This window comes from Falco biarmicus, chromosome 8, assembly GCF_023638135.1.
Source record: "Falco biarmicus isolate bFalBia1 chromosome 8, bFalBia1.pri, whole genome shotgun sequence".
Lineage (NCBI taxonomy): Eukaryota > Metazoa > Chordata > Aves > Falconiformes > Falconidae > Falco > Falco biarmicus.
This window is the reverse complement of record NC_079295.1, coordinates 5,449,870-5,473,778: the sequence shown is the minus strand read 5'-3', so window position 1 is coordinate 5,473,778 and position 23,909 is coordinate 5,449,870. Positions and strand designations below refer to the sequence as shown.

The 23,909-nt window shown below is 39.8% G+C and overlaps 3 protein-coding genes across 11 annotated transcripts; 2 read left to right on the top strand and 1 right to left on the bottom strand.

Annotated features, from left to right (window-relative positions):
• The first annotated feature begins 4,361 nt into the window (after nt 1-4,361).
• On the top strand, nt 4,362-7,786 carry ASDURF (ASNSD1 upstream open reading frame). Its single transcript, XM_056350477.1, has 4 exons — nt 4,362-4,537; nt 6,019-6,072; nt 6,607-6,682; nt 7,551-7,786. Exons 1-4 carry the CDS (start codon nt 4,463-4,465, stop codon nt 7,619-7,621), a joined length of 276 nt encoding a protein of 91 aa, XP_056206452.1. The 5' UTR covers nt 4,362-4,462; the 3' UTR covers nt 7,622-7,786.
• On the top strand, nt 7,644-12,477 carry ASNSD1 (asparagine synthetase domain containing 1). Its single transcript, XM_056350462.1, has 3 exons — nt 7,644-9,125; nt 10,778-10,959; nt 12,074-12,477. Exons 1-3 carry the CDS (start codon nt 7,644-7,646, stop codon nt 12,333-12,335), a joined length of 1,926 nt encoding a protein of 641 aa, XP_056206437.1. The 3' UTR covers nt 12,336-12,477.
• Nucleotides 12,478-16,642: 4,165 nt separating this feature from the next.
• OSGEPL1 (O-sialoglycoprotein endopeptidase like 1) lies at nt 16,643-23,757 on the bottom strand. Of its 9 annotated transcripts, none has more exons than XM_056350469.1 (8): nt 23,593-23,757; nt 22,718-22,943; nt 21,673-22,060; nt 20,508-20,712; nt 20,276-20,424; nt 19,630-19,760; nt 19,411-19,482; nt 16,643-18,368 (listed from the first exon to the last, which is right to left on the bottom strand). In XM_056350469.1, the coding sequence occupies exons 2-8, from the start codon at nt 22,927-22,929 to the stop codon at nt 18,275-18,277; spliced, it is 1,251 nt and encodes a 416-aa protein (XP_056206444.1). In that variant the 5' UTR covers nt 22,930-22,943; nt 23,593-23,757; the 3' UTR covers nt 16,643-18,274. The 9 variants fall into 9 exon arrangements, with proteins under 9 accessions (XP_056206444.1, XP_056206438.1, XP_056206439.1 ...); XM_056350463.1 differs by lacking the exon at nt 23,593-23,757 and adding an exon at nt 23,106-23,314 and having other exon boundaries at nt 22,718-22,954; XM_056350464.1 differs by lacking the exon at nt 23,593-23,757 and adding an exon at nt 23,106-23,314.
• Between the last annotated feature and the right edge of the window lie 152 nt (nt 23,758-23,909).

The window sequence follows — 23,909 nt, the reverse complement described above, 5'->3', positions numbered from 1 at the left end:
AAACAAAATGTTTGTTGTAAGACAGAGCACTTGATTTTTTAAAGATCCCTGAACATTCAGTGCTCAAAATGTGTGTCTGGAAATCTGATCCTATACTCAAACTAGACTGTTACTATAGTAAACCTGCGTGTCGGTTATTCAAAGCACGTAAGGGATTGCCATCCCAGCTTATGATCTCTCTGTAACAAAAGAGAGTTCATAAACAAAAGACAAAACCAAATCTTTTAGTTCTACCTTTCTAAGTCAAACTACCACTCACATGAACTTCCCAACCCTCTTTTAAACTCTAGCAAAGTCCACAATAAGGTGTTCTGCACTAAGGAAGGAAAGATTATGAGAACTAAAGGTCAAACTGTATTCTCAGCCACAGCAACAGAAGACCTGGAGAAAGGCCCTTGTGTTCATCAGAGTTACTTCAGTTTCACACTGAAGAACCCAGAGTAGACTTGGAAAAGCCTGGGTTTAAACCCCCTTCTATTTAAATCATCAAACAAAGAACTATGCTGGGAGTATTTTATAAACAAACTGCTTGGTCCAGCACTTTTGGAGCGCAATCAGATGGTCGAGACTAACGATAAAGTGATGCTACACAAGTTGTCAGCTATTTTCACAACAGCCTTAAAATCTTTCATGTGAAAGTGATGAAATGCTGTTTTTAATTAGAAAATTAAGAATTTTATACATCCAACCTGTGGAAGTTTTGTGCAAAGGAGTTCTCAGATTGCTTTAATAGTGTATCAGAAGTAAATAATGGAAAAAACTGACTGTACAAGTTCATAAAAGTGCTCAGACTTCTTGTTTTGTTTGCAGTAACAGGACTTTTAAAGTAGAATGCTTAGAGGGTTTGCAAGGTTTCTTTTGCAACGGATAATCTAGACACTTAGCCTAAGGAAACAAACCATGACTTTATATAGATTCTGGTACACAGATCACGATCCCTGGTTGTGTAAAGTAACCTAACTCCTTTCAAATCCTAATGTCTCAACCAAAGGATTACTGTAAAGCAAACCCAACTAATTTCAACAATTCGAATTTTCTTAGACTGGTATGAGTTAGTAAGTAATTAAAATATAGGTTCAACTGAGAAGTTAATGTTGACAGCAGTGTTACCTCCCAGAATTTACTCACATGGATTCTGATGTTACAATGTCCGACTGCAAAATAACCCAGGATGAGAACTGAAAATGTTCCAAAAAAGACAATGAAATTAATAAATGCAAATTCTCTCTGACCACGCTGTCACCCTTCTAGGAGCCTCATCTACCTGCCTTGTATCCCAGGCTCAATTCTTTCTTTGACTATCTCTGGATTCCTGAACACCCAGCACAGTTTCAGCTTGCTCTCTTGTGGCCAACATTAGAGCTACAATCGTCCTGGTCCTGTTTAGTTCCAAGGACCTCCACACATGGTTTTTCTAGAGCATGATGTTTCCACAGATTACTGTCATGTACAGCTGAACCTCGTCAATGACTCAAGTTTGAACCCACAATCAAGTTATTGTGGCTTAACATATTACCAAGCATCAGCTTAGATACACAACTGAGCACATGCAGACATCTAGCCCACAGCAAAGCACGGAAATGTAGCACTTTAAGCCCTAAAGGCATTATCAACACGACCCTGTACCTCTCACATCTGTAAAGTTATCTGACACAAATGTACTGCCAACATCTTGAAAAGAGGTGTTCAGGAGTGATAGAGGTTTTCAGAAGGACAGCCTAACATTTTCAGCATGCTTTTAGCAACAGTCTGTCAGAGCTTAAGCTTGGTTATTTGAGAATGTCTTGGTCACCTGTTTGCTAATGCTTGTATTTTCTGACATCAGTAATTACTGCCCGGTTTGTAACTATTTACATTGATTGTGGGGTAATTTGTGTCATTTTGTATACTCTTAATGATGCCAGATGCTGAAAAGGTGAAGACATTAAAAGACTCTGAAATATTCCTTGATACTTTGTAAACATTGCATCAGGCATTATTAACCTCCTAAAAACAGCTTCATGCTAGAAATGGTTCAGAGCACCAGAGCTGGCACAAGAGAAATGCACAGACACAAGTAGATTGACCAGAGATGAATCACTGAACGACATTGCCCACCTCATTGCCAGAGCAGCTCCTGAGTCATCTCACCACCTCTCATGACGAGCAGTGCAAGCACATCGCAAAAGATTGAACTACAGCATCCCTGAAATAAGGTTGAATTAAGATGTCACAGCCCTGCAAGGACAGATAAAAGGTACCGACGTTTTCCTTTGTTGAGTTTTAAACAGCTGCTCTTATTGTGGATATGAATGTAAGTTCAGAAGTAACCATGTTGCAGGAATCCATTAATTTTACAAAGGACTTATCAAAAGCACATTCCATATCAGTAGAAGAATCAACAATTCATAGTAAGACCAGAAGTTGAAAACATTCCCCATTTACTATTATATCTCAAGACCATTATCATCTCTCTTATGAGCCAAGCAGTGAAACATTCCCAGAAGCAGTGTGATGAGTTTTTGATTAATAAACATTAACTATATTTATTACTGAACATGAAAAGGATCATCAGTACAGAAATTACACTTTGACTACCGGGTTACTTGATCATCAACCTTTGTAACGTATCAACAGCAAATAACATACTCAGGCAGCAGAGGGTTAGGAGGCGCTCAGATTAAAGAACAAGAGTGACAAACTACAAAGCACACTGGATATGTGACCCAGACGTGTTTATTGTAGAATTTGAAGGACAAGCCCCAGAACCTCTCCAGCTCCTAGGCAACGGTCCCCCAGCACCTTTAGTTAATCTGCTTTGGAACTGGCAGAAAGAGATAAGCGCTGGCACACTGCGGAGAAAGGCGGATCAGCTATCTAACCTGCCTCCCCGCACAGTCCCGCAAGCAGCCATGTTGATGCGAGGGTGGAGGCAGCAGCATGTGGCTGAAGGTGGAGGGAAGAGCAAGACTGACATTTTATGAAGCTGTAACCTCAGTTTCTCTTTCTGTTAAAGGCAAGTAAGTGTAACATTTGCAAGTCACTGTGTTGTCAAACATTCTTATAGCCAAATTCTTTCTTCATGCTTCTGCTAGGAGCCAAAATCCTTATTCTCCCTAGACCACTGCCAAAAATTCCAACCAACATCACAGACATTCCAACCAAGCTCACGGGTACCACCAAAACAAGGTGGCATCTTACTCACAAGCTCTAAGTATTATCAAAATACATAATACATATGATTGTGTGAGCCACAAATCACAAAGCAACAAAAATCAACACTCCTACCATCCTTAAAGGAGCAAATATTTCAAGTAATTCATGAAGATTTGCACAACGTTTGCAGCACAGTCAGCAGCACAAGGGCTTGTAGGATTTTATGAGATTTCTATCCCAACTGAGCTATCAGTAGCAGTCTGTATATCTGGAATGACTCTTGAGTCTTTAGAATAATTACACAATATTTAAAAAGAGCAAAAGGGATAACATGAGACAAAACAAGAACTGTAATGTTCCTACATTAACCACCTTGGCAAACTCCCCACCGATATCCACTAATACTTTATTAATAAATAAATAAATATATAAAGCATTTTCCATGAAAATCAGCAGACTTATTTCCCGAGATATGTTTCATTCACCAACTAACTCAGTGATCAGAGCATGTAACTCCTTTCATAATTAAATCAACCTCTGTCTTAATTTTTTTGTTCCTCGGGTGTGATTGAAAGACATTTTCAAAACCTTCTGGTCACACTAGTTGGCTCCTTTCACTATTTCTCAACCTAAATTTATTTATGATAGCAAATCACAATAATATTATTTGTCCTCACACTATTATCATCCTGCCATTTAACTTCCTTAAACATATTTATAAAGACAGGTGCATCACTGCTATGTATCTATAGTAGAATGGAAGAAACAGAGAATTGTTAAGGCTATCGTCTACCCAAGAGGAAAACATATAATTTTATTATCTGTAAATGTTATATAATTCATCTCTCCCCTGGAACACCTTTAAGCAAACTGCACAAAGGTATTTCAGCGCAAGCTGCCCGACTCCAGCCCAGGGTCACCACCACACCAGTTTCAAGGCAAAGCACTTCCTTTTATTTTTCGTTTTATCTGGTTTTTTTTCAAGCTCCACAAGGCCCACAGGCCAAACACCTGAGCCTTGCCAGCGCCTCAGGGACAAGGTGAGAACTCACCCAGGCCCGAGAGCTCTACCTGCGCGGCAGGACGCGGCCGGCCCCGGGAGGAGCGAGTCGCCTCACGCATTCCCGCCACTCACACCCCCATCGGCTGCCGCGCCGCGCCGCCCCGCCCGCTCCGCGCGTGCTCAGTGCTGACTGGTGCGCCGCGGCTCCGGGCTGCGGGTGCATGCGCAGACGCCCCGCCGCGCTGCTTGCGCATGCTCCGCCGCGGCGGAGGGGGCCGGCTGCCGGTGGCGTTGTGCGGCCGGCGGGGCCCGCTTTGAGGGGCCATGTCGTGTCGGGCGTCGCGACAGGAAGAGGGGGAGAGCGCGAAGCTGCGGCACAAGGAGGAGCTGAGTCGGAGGGTGAGCTGAGGCGGCCTGCTGCCGGCGGGGGAGGGGGAGCGCCACGGGGCGGCCTGAGGCTGCGGCCCTGCCTCCCCGCCGCGTACCCCGGGGTGCTCTGGGCTGCGCAGCCCGGGGCCGTGCTGCTGAGGGGGCCCTGCGGCCTCGGGTGTGATCAGCGCGCTGATGCGGCGGGCGAGTCCTGTCCGGAAGCCGGGGCTCCTGGTAGGGGGTTCTCGGCGGGGAGCGTATGTCGTGTAGCGAGTGCTTGTCGGCGATGCTGTTGGCTCTCTTGTCAAGATGGGTTTTTTTGGTTCTTACTGCTCTAAATTGAGCTTGAAAAGTCAGGTGAGTCACCGTGAAGTTTTTCTGTAGCATCTACTTCAGCTGTATCTGCTCAAAAAGTGCCAAGGGATTTCAGTCACACTCTGGCACTCCTAAATCTGCTCTGTTTTCCATGGTGCCGATAACTTTGTTTAGTCTGAAACCTGTCAAGCCCTATGGAGCTGCTTTCCCTCAAAAAATGCCTTCTTTTCCATGTGGCCATACTGTGTAAAGTCAGTAGTATTTTTGATTGCCTGGGAAGCTGTAAAGCTAAGATGTAATAGTATGGCAGGTTGTAACTTCAGTTATCCTTAAGTGGCTGGTGTAGTCCTTAGCAAAAGATGACACTGCTCTTTTGTCTGTTGGAATTGTACATATAAGACGTTAATATAGCTGATGGGAAAGCTGTCTTTTCTGTATGCCACATTCAGATTGGCTAACTGAATTCTGTGGCAGCTTTCTACTGTAGCACCAATTCCAGGAGACAGAGGAAGAATAAAGAAAACGGTTTTGTTTTTTCAAACAAAAGGCACTAAGTGCCCTCTGACCAGATTTGGGGGTTTTGGGGTTTTTTTTGGCTTTTATGATGGTCCTCCTGATGGCTTTTTAGCATTCACAGCTGTCGCTGCAAAAGAATATGGGAATACCTGCCACCTCTGCCGGTGCAGTTGAACAGGGTGGCACATCCCCCTAAGGAAGTTTGTGCAAAACTCCAGAGCAATGGAAAAACTTCTGTTGCCCTTAATACAGATTTAGGGCGTTTGGGTATTTATTGGTTTCATTTTGAATCTGGAGAAATATCTGTGATTATGAAGTGTGTTGTAGATATTATGCTAGATTTTGTTTTCTGAAGTTATTTAATGTTTTATTAGTTCTGTACAGGTTTTTCTTCTGAGGGAAAAAATGTGGTCTCAGACTGTAAATAGCTAGACGTACTGTGACTTGCCAGTAATGATTGCTTTTAAGGATAGGAGAAATATCAATCCATGCAAGATAACCTGTTTCTAGAGCAGTTATTTTAAGTATTTCTTTTTTCAAATGTGTTTATATCTACTTCCACAATGGTCTGTTTAGAGAAAACAGCTATATATGCATGTAGTTGTCATAAAATATCAGTAAGCCTGTTCACCACCAGGATTATAAAATAATTAAATTGAAGTGTATCTTTTGCCTTTCAGATTAAAGAGCAGAAGGTTGTAGTTGATGAGCTTTCTAATTTGAAGAAGAACCGGGTAAGTATCTACAAATTTGCTTTTGACAATTTCATTTTAGCATCAGAGAAACAAGCATAGAGACAAGAGGGGAAACAGAATCGGAGCACACTGTCTCTGATTTGTTGTAATACAGATATGGTCTGCTGTTCTCAGATTTGTCCTACAAATTATTTGATTATGTACACTTGTACAGTGTAACACAGTATGTTGTTGGGGTTTTGGGTCTTTTTATGTTTTATCTGAGTTGTTTTGTTAAGACGTTTGAATTGATCAGAAGCCTTCATCAAGTATTCTTAATTTTCATGTGTATGCATTTTTAAATAGAAAGTGATCCCTCACATATGAGGAAGAGAGAAATGCAGAATAGTCATGGATTGATCATAAAATGTTTTTGATGGTATGACAGTAGAATGTTGGTGTTGTCAGGGCAGAACTTACCCTGTTTGTGTAAAAGTGAAGGGCTGTCTCAGTGGACCTACCTCAGCTTGTGCTGCAGTGTGGTTGCCCAAGTTTGTTGCTTTGACTTAATGCAATATTGTTTCTCTTTCACAGAAAGTTTACAGGCAGCAACCAAATAGCAACATATTCTTCCTTGTAGACCGAACAGAAACACTGTCTCAATGCAAAAGTAAGTTTGCAGCCTTAGCTGTTAATGATTTCAAAGTTATATTAAAATAAAAAACTGGCAACTGTGTATCAAATGCGAAGTAGACTTCAGACGGGTGTTTGTCTTCCTGGATTGGATTAATTTGAAAGTGTTTCCACTTGATATATGTATGTGGTAAAAGAGCAAGTGCTAAAGATGTAGGAAGAGGGAGAGCATCTGCCCAGGAGAGGTGTCACTGTGCTCAGTGCCCTTTGGGAAGCTGTATAGTGCTTTGTTTTTTGGTTTGTTGGGTTTTTTTTGTTTTTTTTAATGGGACAAACACACCTAAAAATATCATGGGACGATTGGGAAGAAAATAAAGAGAAGTTAAACTGGGTGTTAAGCTAGTAATCTTTAGGTAGCTGAGGGAATGGATCTGTAGGATTATGAAGATAGGAGAATGGATGATAAAGAGAGTTGACAATTGAACAAACCTTAGAAATGTATAAATTTATTTTCTGGAACGAACAATTGCTACTTTGATTCTCTTTCCTTTGATTTGAGTTAATAGTGTTGACATTTCACTTTTCTTGTTATTTCAAATGTGTAAATCGTACAGGCAATATAGGCAATAGTTGGCCATTCCCCTAATACTTAACCTTGTAGTGTGGCTGTCTTTAGGAGAAAAAAAAATATTGTAATCTTTGTATAATGAAAGAAGAATAAGCTACAGTGAGCTATAGTATTAATATAACACAAACATAGGACTTCTGTTACTTAACGTTTCATGCTTACCTCATTAGTTGAATAAGTGGCTGGAGTTACTCTTTTCATGGAGACACACAAACTTATCTACTCATAAACTTATCAGTTTACGAAACTGATTATTCATGTTTTTTCTCTTATACAGATACATTAGATGAATTAAAGAAGGCACATCAGGAGATGGAAAATTCAGAAAAGACCAAAATCAAGAAATAGTCCATCTGAATTCAGAGTCACAATGTGTGGTATTTGTTGTGTTGTTACCTTGTGTAGCCAGCATGCTATTCATGATTTCTTTAACGAAGGCATACTCTGCCGACTTAGAAGAAGAGGACCAGACAGTAGCCAACAGTTGATAAAAGCTGCTTCTGATCTCTCTTATCAGTGTCTGTTTTCTGGTCATGTACTTCACTTGAGGGGACTGGTGACTCCTCAGCCTCTGCAAGATGCCAATAACAATATTTTTCTTTGGAATGGAGAAATTTTCAATGGTGTGCCTGTAGGAGATCTAGAGAATGACACTGAAGTAATGTTTCGTCATCTTGCATTATGCAGTAGTGAAGTGGACATTTTGTCACTCTTTTCATCAGTTCGGGGTCCATGGTCTTTTATTTATTATCAAGCATCTAGACACAGTTTGTGGTTTGGTAGAGATTATTTTGGTCGTCGTAGTTTGCTTTGGCAGTTTGGTAATGAGGTTGACAGTACTTTCTGTCTCACATCAGTAAGTGTTTATTCCAAATCAGGTAACCAATGGCAAGAAGTCCCAGCATCTGGAATTTTCAAAATTGATCTCAAAGCTTGTGCAGCAGCTAAATCTTTGTCTTTATCGTTGTTTCCATGGAAGTATAGCTGCACAGAGAAAACAGTAGAAGAAATATTCATTAGTGTTCTGGACCAAGTTTCAAAAGATTTACCGAACCACATACATCTTGTGATGAATGAATCAAAACTATGCCTCAGAGCACCAGTTATGCCCTTAAATAAAACAATTCCTGAAGCTTCGGGTGAATGTCCAGGCACTGATATTAGCAATATTATCCATATGGTTTCTGTAAAAACCCTTCAAGGATTTCTTGCAGAGGAACACAAGAAGAAATTAGTCCATCAGTTTCTTGATGTTTTAAATGAAGCAGTGAAGAGACGGGTTTTATTTCTCTTTAGAGGTGAAGATCAGAAAACAAGAGAAGTTCCAAGCATATCTAACAGGAAAGCACATGTTGCGGTACTCTTCTCTGGTGGCATTGATTCTATGGTTATTGCAGCCCTTGCTGATAAACACGTGCCTGTAGAGGAACCGATTGATCTTCTCAATGTAGCTTTCATGATAAAAGAAAAAGCTAAGCTAAAGGGTACCACTAAAAATGATACCAACCGGGAAGCACAGCTTGATTTGCTTTGTCCTCAAGAAAGTTGTCAACATCTTGGTGCTAAAACTGGTGCTCATCTATCTTGTTTTGATGTTCCAGACAGAATCACTGGTAGGGCAGGACTGAAAGAATTAGAAGCCATTAACCCTTCAAGAACCTGGAACTTTGTGGAAATTAATGTTACACTAGAGGAATTGAAAAAATTGAGGCAACAATGCATTAACCACTTAATTTATCCACTGGATTCAGTATTGGATGACAGCATTGGCTGTGCAATTTGGTTTGCTTCCAGAGGGGAGGGTTTTGTCAGTAACCAAGGAGAACTGAAGCCATATAAAAGTGTGGCAAAGGTACTGATATTTTTCTTGTTTTCTGCCTTATGCTTGACCTGTGAATGTAAAAACAGTTCTGTTGTTTCAGAAATCAGCAGAGGTCTGTAATATTCATAAGGCTTCTGAAATTCAGTGGCAGAAGGTGGAATAGCTTTGTAATTATCATCTTTGTGTAATTGTGGAGTTAAAATCTGCATTAGGTTCTTTCAGCATGTAATGTGTATGGCTTTTCATTGAGCTTGGGTAAGGAACAGTATGACTTGGGGAAAAAATAATAACCATCATCTATCATTTTGGGTGTTTCAACTCCAGTAGTGGGTAAGAGCTATTCAGTCCAAATTGAGTAAGTTAACAAATATAGAGATAAAAGTTAATGAATTATTAAGTAATATTGTTTGTGCCAGCATCCCAGCTCTTGTAAAGTTACCGGTCTTTGTTTAGGCATGCTATTTATGTAACAAAATAGCAAATTATAATGGCAGAAAAGATGACTACTTGGATTTTTTTTTTTGTAATTAGAGTCTAATTGAATGGCAGAACTACAAAAAGTAGCTCTTTCCTTTTTGTAACTTAATTTCATATAGGTAATATTAAGTAAAGGCTTTTTAGTGTCGAGATTATTTTCTTGGGAATTTGATTCTTATTTCTTGCTTCCCAATTCCCTGATGGTTTGTGTAGGGAAGAATGAACTGTTTAATTTCAGCAATTTGCAGTCCACTGCTACCTTTTACTTTTTGAGGTTCATGTTACTTTTTTTCCTAATTGCTAGATCCTAAACCCACAAAAATAAACCCAACAAATGCGATAGTTTGTTTAAAAACTACTATTGTAGAACACAGTTGGTTTAGTTGACTGATCTACTTCGGGATGTGCATCTCAGATTTGCAAAACATACAAATTCATCTTAGGTCTGGAATATGTTGAAATGGGTCATGAGTTAGTAACACTTGCTCTTTACGTTTTATTTTCCCATCAATTACTGCTGTGCACAGGTAAAAAATCAGTTGGCCACTAGCTGGTGTCAGATTAGTAAAATATGCTTGACTGTTTAAGTTAAGAGACTTCCACTTTCATAGTGAATTGCTGTTGAAGGCACAGTAATGGACCAGCTGTAGTAGTGTTTTTTCCTCTTGATAACATTTTATGTATTTACTGAACAGACAGAACAATATGGGACACTTACACTTTGCATAATGCGCCTGGTAAATTAATGGTAATCTGGGTGTATGTTCAGATAACTAGAACACATGGCATACCACGTAATCTTCAGCAACAACCTTTTTAATAAAGGCTGGTGTTTAACAAATGCTGTTTATTGTAATAGAAACTAACAAAGACATACTTCAGATATGCTTTGTTTGTGATACTGCTGTGTTTGTGACACATACGGCGTTATTTTGGTGGTTTTTTCCTTGCACCAGTAGAAATGTTTGTGTGTACTTTTAGGTCTGATGGTGAACCTATTTCAAGTTTTCAGTGGCTTTATTGGAAGCTGTTTCAGGCTCTGTAAATACATAAGGCACATCCCATCATGAGAGGTGATATATTTAGATGATATGTATTGAAGTTATTCTCCACAAGATGTAGTTAAACATTTAAGATCCATTACATATCATTACATATTGTTAGCTTGCATAGATACTAAGATTTCTTTTATTCTGTTTTCTTAGGTTGTGCTTACAGGAATTGGAGCAGATGAACAGCTTGCTGGGTATTCTCGACATCGTGTTTGCTTCAAAAAATATGGCTTAGAGGGTCTGAATAAAGAACTTGAAATGGAGTTAAATCGCATTTCTTCTAGAAATCTTGGTAGAGATGACAGGATTATTGGTGATCACGGAAAAGAAGCCAGGTATTAATGTTTTAACATGAAGCAAAGCTGGTTCTTCTGGTTAGATTGTGCTTGTAACACTCCAACAGAAAGCTTAATTGAAACTTCTATGCATTTTGTTGTCTCAAGTTCTGTTGCAGTTTTGTTACTGTACTGTATTTTGCGTTGGTTTGGTTTTTAAAAAGTGGTCTGTAGTACTGTGGAAATGTTACTTAAGGAAATGTGGCAGACTGAATATTGGACTTCTATCTAGAAGTTTTAAGAAGCAGCAACAGATGTTGAAATAGGCAAAACCAAGTTGGTTTTATCACTTTAAGTGGTTCTGGTGTGGTCATTTGGGGAGTGACTTTGGAGAATGACTACATAACATAGAAACCATGTATTCCTGTCCATGCAGTAAAGGCATGATCATTATCCACTACATTTCCTGGTTGTTAAGTCAGAATAGTTAAAGACCTATTTTATTTGTGTTTACTTCCTCCGTGCTACTACCAACTTGCAAAAGATTCCTTAGGTGTTGTCCGGTAGCAGAGACCACTCAGGTGCATGAAAAGTCTTTTCATGTGACCTTTGTGCTAGTGTGTTTCCAAATCTGTTCTTAGCTGCACATGGTCAGTTTAGCAATAAGCAAGTTGCAGTGGTGGATGGGCAATGCTGCCATTCGTGCATGCAGTTAGGTATGAACGCCTGGAATTTGGAATGTTGTCAGTATTTGTTCTGTAAATGTTTGGTTTTGTTTCAAAGCTACAGCGTAGCTTCCTATAGTGTTTTTAAATACTTAGAAGTTACCTTGAGAAGTGTTATTTTGTCTTGCTCTTCCATTGTATTTTCTGACTTTCTTCATAATTGTTTTGTATAAACCCAACGTTTCTGATGCTTGTTCTTACTCTTTTTCTTAGCTTGACTTTTGAAAACTTCTAGGCCTCTGTATTTAGACATGATATATTATGTTTTCTTTCTCCAAGACAGTAATTGCTTTGGAGACTTGTCATGGTACTATGACACTAACATTTAAGTTACATCTATAGTTAGGAATTGGCGCAGACTCAAGTCTTTGCATGGGGCAAAGGGGATAACTGAGACTATTTGTATGAAGTTTTTAAAGGGTCTTTGCCCATTTGTATCTTTCCTTCAGGTTTCCTTTTCTTGACGAAGATGTTGTTTCATTCCTCAATTCTCTGCCCATCTCAGAAAAAGCTGACTTGACTTTACCTCGAGGAATTGGTGAGAAATTGATTCTGCGCCTTGCAGCCAAGGAGTTGGGCCTTGCAGCCTCCACCATTTTGCCAAAAAGGGCTGTACAGTTTGGATCTCGGATTGCAAAACTAGAGAGCAACAGTGAAAAAGCATCTGACACATGCAGCAGGCTGAAGTTACTTTCAATAGATGAACTATAAAGCTATATCTTGAGATGCTGCATTTATTCTATATGTAAATTCAGTAAATCTTCGGAGTTTTCTTAGAATGTTCGGTCTGTTTTTTTACATACTTGGACAATATTATTAATCATCAAAATAATACATGTAGATGTGTACTAGACTCGCTGTGAATGCATCCTCGGGAGGGGAGGGGATACTGGGCTCTGGGGAAGAGAGGATAGCCACAAGTTGGCTTTCTCACCATTCTCTGCTGCTGTTGGTGTCGCAGAAAGCCTATTTGAATCTGTCCGTTCTGTTGTGTGCATTGAATTCAGTGCAGCACATTTTCCTCTGTTGTGGAACAGGGCTGGTCTGCAGCTGTGGTTTAGGAGAGGGTTCAGGTTAACGGTTTTAGGAGGGAGAGCGCAGTCAGGAGCTGGCCTGGGTTGCCAGAGCCAAAACCATCTGAGGGCCTTGGGCCTTGTCGCCTCTTGGAGATCTGCCTTCCAAGCATCATTGCTTTCCTTTCCGTTACTTGAGAAACAGACAACCCACACATACCCGGGGTGTTTTGGGGCCATCCTGTGCAGCCTCCCAGTCCTCAGCCTGCTCTGCAGGGCTGTGTTGGTTGGTGGTCCCCAGTCTGGGGCTCCCTCTGCTTCTGGAGAAACTGGGAAGCTCCCTCCAGGCCGCTCTTTGCCCCTTTTTGGCTCCCTGGCTTGCTACCTCTCCTTTTAGCTTTAGTTCTGCTATTTTTACTTCTAAAGCTGCAAAGTAATTCTATCAAGGAGTATCTCTTTTAGGCAAAACAAAAAAGTGGCTCAAAAAACCCCACCAATCCCCCCAAAAAAACCCTCCACCAACCAAAACCAAACACTGTGGGTGAGTGCATGGATGCAATCACAGGGTTGAAGCAGAAATGTGAATGGACTTCCTCTGAAGAAAAGCTTGAGTTAACTTGTCTTTCTAATTGTGTATGGAAAGACTGCAAAGTTAATGTAGGAAAAAACAGATACATGCTCTCCAGTGCCTTACAGTTCTAGTTTTTATGTTTGTCCAATTAAGTAGAGAAAGGAAAAATCATGCAGACCTCCCCCCCCCCCCCCCCCCATTTTCATACAAAGCATAATATTCCTACAAAGTTATCTCTGAGGGGGTAAGTAGATTTTCAAAATAATTTATCAAGTCTGTAAAGAAGTATTTATTTAAAAATCTTAAGTTCCAGACTGCTTCAAGGCACTGGCAGATTTCTTACTGGTGCTCTGAGGAAAGCTGACTCCCTAGTACCTTACCCTGGGATTGGGTTCTCACATCGCGCCCTAATGCAGGTGGAGATTGGACCAAGAGGAATATTAGGCTGATGAAAGGCAACTATTGTTTATTATTTGTTATTTCTGTAGTAGGTTTCTAGTGTTGGAGCATTCCTAGAAGTTACGTGTCACCTAGGACCCTAAGAAAAAAATTTGTACTTTTTGTACCCAGGCAAATAGTTTCTTTTTCCAAACTAAGAGGCCTCCGATACGTAGAGAGACATAAGAAATAATTTTGGAAGGCTTCTAAATAGTTTTAAGTAGTAGTTTTAAAAAGAAACCATTTAATGTTGGCAAAATTGTTCATTTAACCAGTTATTCACAAGAAAGTAATTTATTATTTATAGTACACTTACCATAATTTGTAGAGTTATTTGACCAAATGTTTGGTTTGGAGGCTGGGGAGTGGGGCAGGGCAGAATTTTAAAGTACTTAATGTATTGAAATTACATTATATAAAATTTTAAAGCAACCTGCAGGAATGTTACTGTCCTTTAATCTTGACCTTAAGAAAGTAATTGTTTTCTTGCAAATACTAGTTTAGCTTTAGATTAAATAATATTCTTTCTCTTTTTTTGTTAGCCTCTCAAGTATTGTATTTTAGAAACTGGAGAATATTCTTGAAGAATGCTAAGCCCTGACAGAAGTGTTCCCTAGAGCTGAATAAGCTGATGAGGCAACCCGCTGGTCAAACTTGGTAGCTCAGGGAACTGCTAGTGCCTCGTTGGTGAAGTCTGACAAAATAAGTAGCAAGAATGAATTAGTACCCTGTCCTTGCTGGCTGGTTTCAAAAGATGACCTACAGTGCTTAGGACAGATTCTCAGAGAGACTGCTGGGCCCGCGATCTGGATGGCACAGTAATGATCAAAACATCCACCTGAGAAGGCCTAAACTATTCCCTGAGGGATGTTTCTCATGAGATACAGGTTTGATTTGCTGTGATGTGCAAATGAGCTGTATAAAGAGGCAAAGCACTTTCAAACATGACATGAAATCAGAATTGTACTTTGGCTTCCATGTTTGCTCATCATTGGCAAGGCTCGTGAAGCTGCAATTCTGTCGGTGATTTTATTGATGTAAGTAGTTGGGTGTTGATGTAAATGATCCTTACAGCCGATTAGTAACTGCTTCCTTGTAGGCTGCCTGTCGTGCATCTGGCTATAAGGCTCGGTGTTTGACGTGGATATGCCAAGCAGAGAACAGTACCCTGTTCCAGCGATGGGATTTGATGGGAAGGAGTAAGGAATGTGCACGGTAATATAGATACTATAGTCTAGTCTTAAAAATAATATAAGTTCTTTCAGATTTCAGATTGACTTTTACTTAAATTGCTGAGTACACTATGAAGGTTTGAAAGGAGTAAGATTTTTGTAGCTTAATAAAATGTATTTTGATTCCAGTTTGATATTTATTTTTTAACAGATTAAATGACACTATCAAAGACTAGTTAAAGTTCTATGCATATGGTACAGTTACTGGCAAACATACAGGGTTGCTGGCTACATGTCATGCAACCATTTATTTTGTATAATGTTGTTACTTTTTCTGGAAATAATGAAAAAAAAATTGTAGAAACAAATTAAAAACATCATTGTTCATCAAAATAAGAACTTGGGGTTTTTTGATGCTTTAAATTCAAGCATGTGAAAATATTCTTATAAAAGCACTATAAACCCAAGGTTTATGTTGTAAACGAGCAGAGAAGGTGGTTGCAGGTTTTTTTCCTTCCCGTATTTGAGCACTGTAAAACTTTAAAATGTCCTATAGGAGGCGGTGGTGGTATTATTTCAGGTAAGAAAACTGCTTGTCTTGCTATAGATACATTACATTCCAAGTAAATGTTTTCAATTGTACCAACTACTCTAAAACTTATTCAGACATATTTCATGAAGGTAGAGTTTCAAGATTAAATTATTTTTAGGTTTAAAATCTTACCAATTGTTTGACTGCTACAGTTATTGAATATGCTTTAAAAACAATGACTCCTTAACTGATATGAAATTATGACATTCTATGGATTTTAGTAATGTCCGGAAGGTTAACAAGCCATGAGGACACGGTGTATATATTGTATACATTATAACATGTAGGGGGCTGCAAGGGATCTCCAGAGGACTACTAGTTTATAGCCTTGTTCTGAGTGAATTGTTTGCAAAGCATATTAACAGTTACTTTAACACTTAACACGCAGTGATTGAGGAATCTGTTTCAATAGGTAATGTGTTCCATTACTCCCCTCCCTTAAAGTAGAAAGCTTTTCCTAACAGTTTTTTAAGCTTTTTCTGCAAATTAAGCTAAATACTTTAATCCTTCCTGCAGTGAACACTACCATTGGTTTTATACACATTTTAATAGACTGAGAGTTCTTCAGTGTATCATCTTCATTGTTGTAGCTTCTTAACTGCAGGAAAAAAAAACCCAAACCAACCCTGTATGATAATACGTAAGAGACAAGAAATAAAGACCAAATGTCTCTCAGCACTATGTTGTTGATCGATACTAGATTTGATTCCATTAGAGTCCTACAGATCTATTTCATTATTCGTAGTTAGTATTTTGTATAGTCTTTAAGTGTACTAGTCTACTGAATTTTGTTGATTTTTTTAAAAAAACAAGATTATCCCATGCCTACCATAGAAGTAGGCTTTCAGAAGTGTTAGCAGCTGCTCTCAAAATGGCATAAGCTGCAGTTTCACCACTTCTCTTTGTGCTTTCAATTACAGCCACAAATCAAAAAACCACGTACAGAATGAGACATTGGGGCAAACCTTTCAAGACCTTGTATGCTTTATAATCACAGTTCATCAAAAGGCCATCAATAGCTACTCACCAAGCACAGATTTTCAACTGTGTAATCTAGTTGATTTGATTTAATGAGATAGGCCAGGAAACTGTCATGACAGCACTTCCAATTCCTTGCTACAAGACATCCCCACTTAAATATTTCAAAAAGTCTTTAATATAATTACCTGGGGCATTGTTTCCATGTACTTGTTCTGGAAGAGCTTTAAGGATTTTTTTTTTAATTAAAAAAAAAAAAATCATCTTTGCTGTGCGAACTCTCAAACGCAACTGAGATTAAACATGATAGTGATCTGTTAACTGTATTTATAGTATCATGCAAAAATGTTTTTGTGGTATTAGAATGAAGCTCTCTGGGCCAACCAACAGTAGTTTTGGGAGGCCTGGGATGTGATTGAACCACTGCACCTCCAGTTCATAAGGCTGCATCCCTAATGGGAATTCTGTGTTGGATTTTATCAGCATTTCTTCTATCGCAAAACACAGCTATGTAGGGATTTCTTCCTCCTCAGTGTTCAGAACGTTTGGACGCAGGGAGAGACTCTTGAGGAGCAAGACTGACTGGCTTGTTGATCCCAAGGAAGGTACGACCAGCACTAAAAACTGGGATAACTGAGAGATTGCGTAATATGGATGTTTTGCTCACTGTTAGTTTCACAAATGCCAGTCTTTCAATCTATGTTGAAACCAGTGAGCCAGGTGTATAAATGTACTGCTGGTTAGGGCCTATAAAATGTGATACTTAAAATTTATTAAATTATAGATTACCAAGAAGATAAACTACTTAATGATACAGATAAATTACCAAAAGGTAAATTACTTGTAATTGAAATCCCATGAAAAGGAGAATCCAGAGGCTACGTTACAAAAAGCAAATACTATGTACTCTTCCAATGCTTTCTGTTCAATGAGGGATATTAACCTTCTTCTGAAAATTAAATACTGGACTAAAAAATAATGCATGTACCTTGTTAATTTGTTCCATCTTGCCCTCAGGTTAAAAGAAAAAAACCCTCCACATTTAAAACAACAGGCAATTTGTTCATTTATAACTGTGCCACAAACCGCAGTTATTTGTATTTAAATGGAGGCAATTTTAAACATGCATTATGAATGAGAAAACTTACTGAAGAGGTGCTTAATACTTGAAGTATTTATTCCAGTAAACACCACTGCAATGAATAATAATGTAAAAGTGTATTATACTGATTATCAAAAGCAAGGTCAAAGAACCCATTATTCACATCAAACCTCAGAACTTGCATCCTAACATAGTTCACTTACACTGTGATTAGTTTTACTGAGCTGTTTATGAAAAAAGGAGAAAAATTAAGTCACTAGCCCTATAACCCAACATTGTGATTTTGTATAAGTAAGAATAGGCTTCTCACACCAGCAGCAGAAATATTGGTAGTGGTAAAATTAATTTGTACTGGCACAGCTAAGACAGATCTCCTTGAAAATCTGTGCGCTCTCATGTTCACCTTCTGTACCTTTTCAGTCATGAAAGGTATGAAATTTTTTTAACATGTAGTGTAAATTATAAACCTTATGAATTATATATTGTTAAATTATAATATATTTAAATATATGAGTCTTATCAGTTATAAAATATAAATAATGTAGATGTTAATTTCTGTAAATTTATGAGAAAGTGCACTTTTAATTTTTTTTTTTTAATTGTTTTAGTATCTGCAACTTCTAGATATTGGTGGAACAGTTAACTGGACTCATTTTGGTGATACCACACAGCATTTATCTCTCTGGCAGGTGATTTTCAGCAGTTGTAAACCATGTACTGCCAGTAAATGCAACAACGTTGAAACCGCAACTTAATAGTTGCATTTACTTTACTAAGTTACTTTTTAAGACGCCAGCCACCCTATCTTCTTTTTTAGTTTTGGCACCTTGATGGAATCTTCTTCAACTCTTTTTGAAATATCAATTCCAAGGGGAGCTCTAGAAAACAATAAAATTACGTATTTGTTAAAAATAAACAACGTTACTGCCATATCACATAATGTGCAGATTCACAGACCTTTTTTTTTTACAAGGAGCGTGGGAATCTCAGTATTTTTGCAGATTCCTTGCACTGTAAGGCCATATGACCATAAGATGGTCCATCTGAAGCCACATCTAGAAACATCTTTACACTGAGGAAATGTTCATGTTTGTAGCCATTCTAAACTTAGGAAAGACAGCTGTGATTTCAGAGCCATCGTTTGGGGACATTAGATTCTGATTTTAGCTGATAATTCATTTTGCATTTCTGAGGAATGCACTAGAGACTCACAGGTATCTCTCTCTGTGTTCATCTTCAGGAATGTATAGTCTACAGCAAATAAAACTTAGTATTTTATTCACTGACATGCAAGTTATTCTTGAAGAAGAGTATTTTATCATTTTTCATGTGCAAATTGTAAAACTATTTTTTTTTCCCCAAAGACCTTCCAAGTCTCTTTTCCTGGAAATGGAAAGGGGAAAAGAATTTCAATTTGAAGACCAGCTGGTACTTCTGAAATACTGGAATTTTGTTTGGCCTTAAGCATAAGATTACTTAGATACATAGAACAAGTCTTACTTAACAAACAAGTCATGAAAAAAAATCAGTATTATCAGATGTTGTGTGTTACATTATTTTAAGTATTACGAATACACAGTCTGACTTGGAGCATTTTGATCCATATCTGGGGTGACGGGGGGATGTGTGGGGGAGTGTATTACAGCTTAGCTTGCTACATTGTAACAGTGTGTTTTGACCTGTTACAGCGTAGGGTAAGTTCAGTTTCTGAGCCAAAACAAACATCCATGCCAGACACAGTCATTTGCATTTCACAACTCCATTGAAAAGGAAGCGCTGGTAACTTTCAAAGCTTACATGCACCACAAAGACACTCCTCGTCAGCTTCCACTCTTTTTAGTCTACCCCTCCTTCACTTCCATTGACCCTAGTGCCTAGGTGAACAGAAAAAAAAGACTGATAAAGAATTCAGTCACTTACTTTGGCTCATAGCGGATGCCATCAGTACAATGGAGAACACCAAGTCCTGCACGTAACCTTTCAATGCCATTCCTAAGCGAGACAGCGATTATGTAAAAACATGTCACAGCTCTCTGAATATGTGTGCATGGGTCAGTCACTGTAAATGGAAGTTCTTGACTCTGATGTCAACTTTTAAAGGACATTCTAGAAACACATGCAAAGAGAAACAACTCTTACCACGCAATCATCACACCGTTATCGGTGCACAGTCTTGGAGGAGGACACAGGAAAGCAAAATCATTTGTATCTGCCAAAGTCTGTAGACCTTTTCGGATGTACTGATTACTTGCAACGCCTCCTGATACAACCTGACAGCAGTTTTAAAAAGAAGAAAAGGCATTAACTCAAAAGTACCGATGCATCACACTCCACTAATATCCTATTTAAAAAAAGGTTATCAGATGAAGTTCTGAAGACAGCAATAAATAACACATTTGAAGATTAATACATATCTTTGAAGATGAAAACATAGTAGAAAACAATACAAGTGAGCTTATTATGCTAAAAGGGATTCCTGAATAAAAGCATGTTATAACTAGAACAGCTGCCAAGTATTGGGGAGCACTAGGTCAAATTATGTGGCCTAAATTCTTACAGAAGGCCAAATTAAATGGTAAGAAAATATGTTTCTAACTTAAAACCAAACTATGAAAGACTTCATTGTAAATATTTATATGACTATTACTTTAATCCTGGCGTTTTAACGATGTTATACATACTGGCACCTTCCTTGCCCATCAAGGGAGAAAGTACAATGCACCTGCATCTTCAAATGATTTTATACAGTCAAATATAAAAAAAGAGGGAAAAAAGGTATACCTACCAAAGTTGCATTGTTTGATGATAATATGCTATTTTTTATGCAGAACAGCATGGCTCGGTACGTCCGCTGGATAATATGAACTGCCACTGCATGCTGTACGGCAGCAGCAATATCCTTAACACAGGACAGGATCTCACCTTCTTGAATACCTATAAAAATGTAAGATCAAATGGGTTTTCCTGACTATAGGTCGGCAAAACCATGGTTTATATCCTACTTCATTTAAAAATACCTTCTTCTTTTTCTTTTTGTATAATGGCTTTATTGACAAGGCTCTGAAGTCCAGAGAAAGAAAAGTCACAGTTACGGTAATGTTGCAGGGGAGGTCTGAACTTGTGCTGTTGCTGGTTCCCAGTTTGAGCTAAGTGCTCTATCGCCTTCCCCCCAGCCATGCCGTGGCACTCTGGGTGCTTTCTTAAAGACAGTCTTCGTGCTACCTACAGAGGGAATAAACAACAGACTCAGAGCAGAGAGCTAAATGAATTCCTCCTGTAACTGCACCACTGCGCTGCAGGCCATGCAGTAAAACTACACACCACAACATCCAATCCAAAGTGAAATGATGAACAAGGCACAATAAAGGCAAGACATACACCAGCTGGGCCTTTTTTTTTCCTGGAGCAATTAGAAATGCAATTCTAGAATTGCATATACATTTGGGTAAACATGTAATTATATATATATATATAACTGAATATGAATAAGATTTGGGGAAACATGAGGATCAATGAATTTTGCAGGAAACTAATTCCCCAATTTTTAATGCTATAGGAAACACACACGGACTGCCATACTGTATTACTAGATAAACAGGAACAAAATTGGTTTCCTCTTTCAACGATCCCCTTTCTGACTCCACTCGCTCCCCCACTTTTCTTAATTCATACACACAAATACTGTTTACAAACTCTGCTCGTGTTTGAGAACGAAGCTGTAAGTGACTGATTTTACAGATTGCACTCAGTGACCTAGAAAGCTGAGTGCCTCTGAAAACTAAACCAGGCCTTTCAAACTGTACAAGAAAACTAGTATGGAATGGTTTAATATGTATTGTTTTAAACCTGACAGCATCCTTTAAAATATCACTATTAATCTTCTCAGATTCATACAGCTCATTTGTATAACAGGTGTCGATTACACTTCCAGTTTTGGTGATGTTGTCCATTTGCTAAAAATGTAATTAGTTTACATATGTTACAACTGATGCTATGCCTAGATTTTTAACAGCCTCCTGTGAAATACCATAGATTTAAGACAAAATAGGAAAAAGAAAGTTAAATAAAGCTCACATTGCCCTGTACTACCATCCCTGCCCTGACGAGAGCACTACCCTCATGTAGTGTAACTCCAATAAACCCAAGAAAAAACTAGACTGACTTAATGTAAGGAAATACCACCTTATCCAGCATGTCACCCGGGGCTATATCTATGGACTGTCCAAGCAGAAGGAAATCGGAAACTCCTTGTGCTACTGCCAAGATACAGTGGCCTCCAGAGAGTAAAAGAACCAAGAAGGGAAATTCCACGTGGTGTGTCAGTCTGACGGTCAGTGCGTGAGCCTCCATGTGATGAATGGGTATGAACGGCTTCTGGTACTTGTTCACCAGGTTCAGGCTGTACTGCAGCCCCACTTCCAGGCTTAGCGCAAGTCCCGGCTTTACTGTAGTTGCAATAGCTGCGAGTTCAGGTACAGAAACTCCACTGACACCAAGCGCCTCTGTTATTACTCGCTCAATGTTTTCTCTGTGAAGCTGCTGGGCCACCACAGGAATTATTCCACCTGCTCTAGTGAAAACAAAGCATTACCATACATTTGTACTTTGTAACAGAGAGGACGGTGTAAAAACAGTTTTCAAACACCTCTTAACTTTGCCTTGTCCTGCCCGTTTCCTTAGTACATTCTCACATTGTTTAGTGTAAAGGGCATCAATGCACTGAAGAGAGCATAATCATCACTGGGAAGTCAGAAAAGGATGTAACTTGCCCTTTTTTGGCACACATACCTCTTAAATGTATCTCAACACTGTTCCAAAATGTCTGTAACTTAAAATACACAACGCCTCGTCAGCTCATATAGTGGGAGCAACAGTGAGATCACTATTCAGCCACCAATGCCTGTGTTTGATTACTTTTCCTTTAAAACCAGTCAAGACATTTGGTGGTTTTAACAGTAATAATGATTTAATCTATAATTCAAGCTAGATAAGTAATCTGGCTCTTTTTGAAAGAAAATACTGGAGGAAACCTGTTAAATGCACAGTATTTCTTTCCTCACCCTTGGTAATACCTCAAGCAGCATGTGTCGTAGCCTGAGGGGCAGCTCTTTACCCCTACCCACTTCCCTAGTTTTCTGGAGAAGACTTTTATATGGATGACATTACAAGTAAGAACAAAAACAAAACCGTTATTAAGGCGAGAGCCCCTGGAGAAGTCCATTCTTACTGTACATGGACTTCCTTCTGACAGTGCAGCGCTTCTCCCAGCACGCTGCCGGCATCATCCACCACAGCAGCGCCGGTGTCATCGCAGCTCGTCTCTATTCCCAGAACTAGTCTCCGAAAACGCTGTTTTCCAGAGAGAACAGAGCTGCTTCTCAGCCATGCCGCCCGGCCGTCTCGAACTGATTTCAAAAGGCTTTTGGCAACGCTGTTCATGGTTAAAAATCTCTCTGGAAAAGAACTGTACAGTTTGCTATTACTGGAGGGGAATCAAGCCTGATTTTCTGAAGGGGTGGCATTACTTTTACAGTTATCAATGACCAGGCGTCATATTTAAGGCCCCAAGGAGAGAAAAATAATGTAGGAGTTTGGAGCTGATGTCTTTCTTTTACCTTAGTCATGCTTCAAGATCGTTCTTCACCTAGCCGGAGCTGCTCGCAGTCGTGAGAGGGGGCCACAAGCCACAGAAGCGCGGTGCAGGCCAGACCCTCGCTCCTACCCCCGGCTGCCGGAGGATCACCCCCTCTGCTGCTCCTGCCACCCCCCCAAAGCCTCCCAGCACCTGTTAAAGCCCCCTGGAATCCCTCCAAGGCCCCCTGGCACCCCCCCCAAACCTCCTGCCACCCCCCAAGTAAGGCCTCTCAGCACCTCCTAAAGCCCCCTGGCACCCCCCAAAGCCCCCTGCCTGCCCCCTAAAGCCTCCTGCCACCCCCCAAGGCCCCCTGCCACCCGCTAAAGCCACCTGCCACCCCCGAGGCCCCGGCCGCCCCCGGCCCCCCGGCCCGGCCCGCCGGCATTGGGCTCAGGCGGAAGGCCCGCCCCGGCCCCGCCTCCGCGTCCCGGCTGCCCCACCGGGCGCAGCCGCTATCGGCACCGCACCTTCGTGTCGCGATTTGTCGCCGGCAGCCGCCCCTCGCCCTCCCCGGCGCCGTGCCCTACGGCCCTGCCCGCTCGGACACACCGCTGGGGTCGCACAGGGCCGCCACGGCCTGGCGGGGGTCACCACTGTGCAATTAATTAGCACTTCCTGTATAAATAACAGCAGGAATTAATTACTTCCTCTCGCCAAAAAAAAAAAAAAAAATTCATAACTCAATACCTTTTTTTAACAGCATCTTTATCGATAAAGTAAATAGCCACAACATCAACTTAGCAAGAAAAGAAGTATGTCACCATGGGCTTTTATTTTGTTGTTT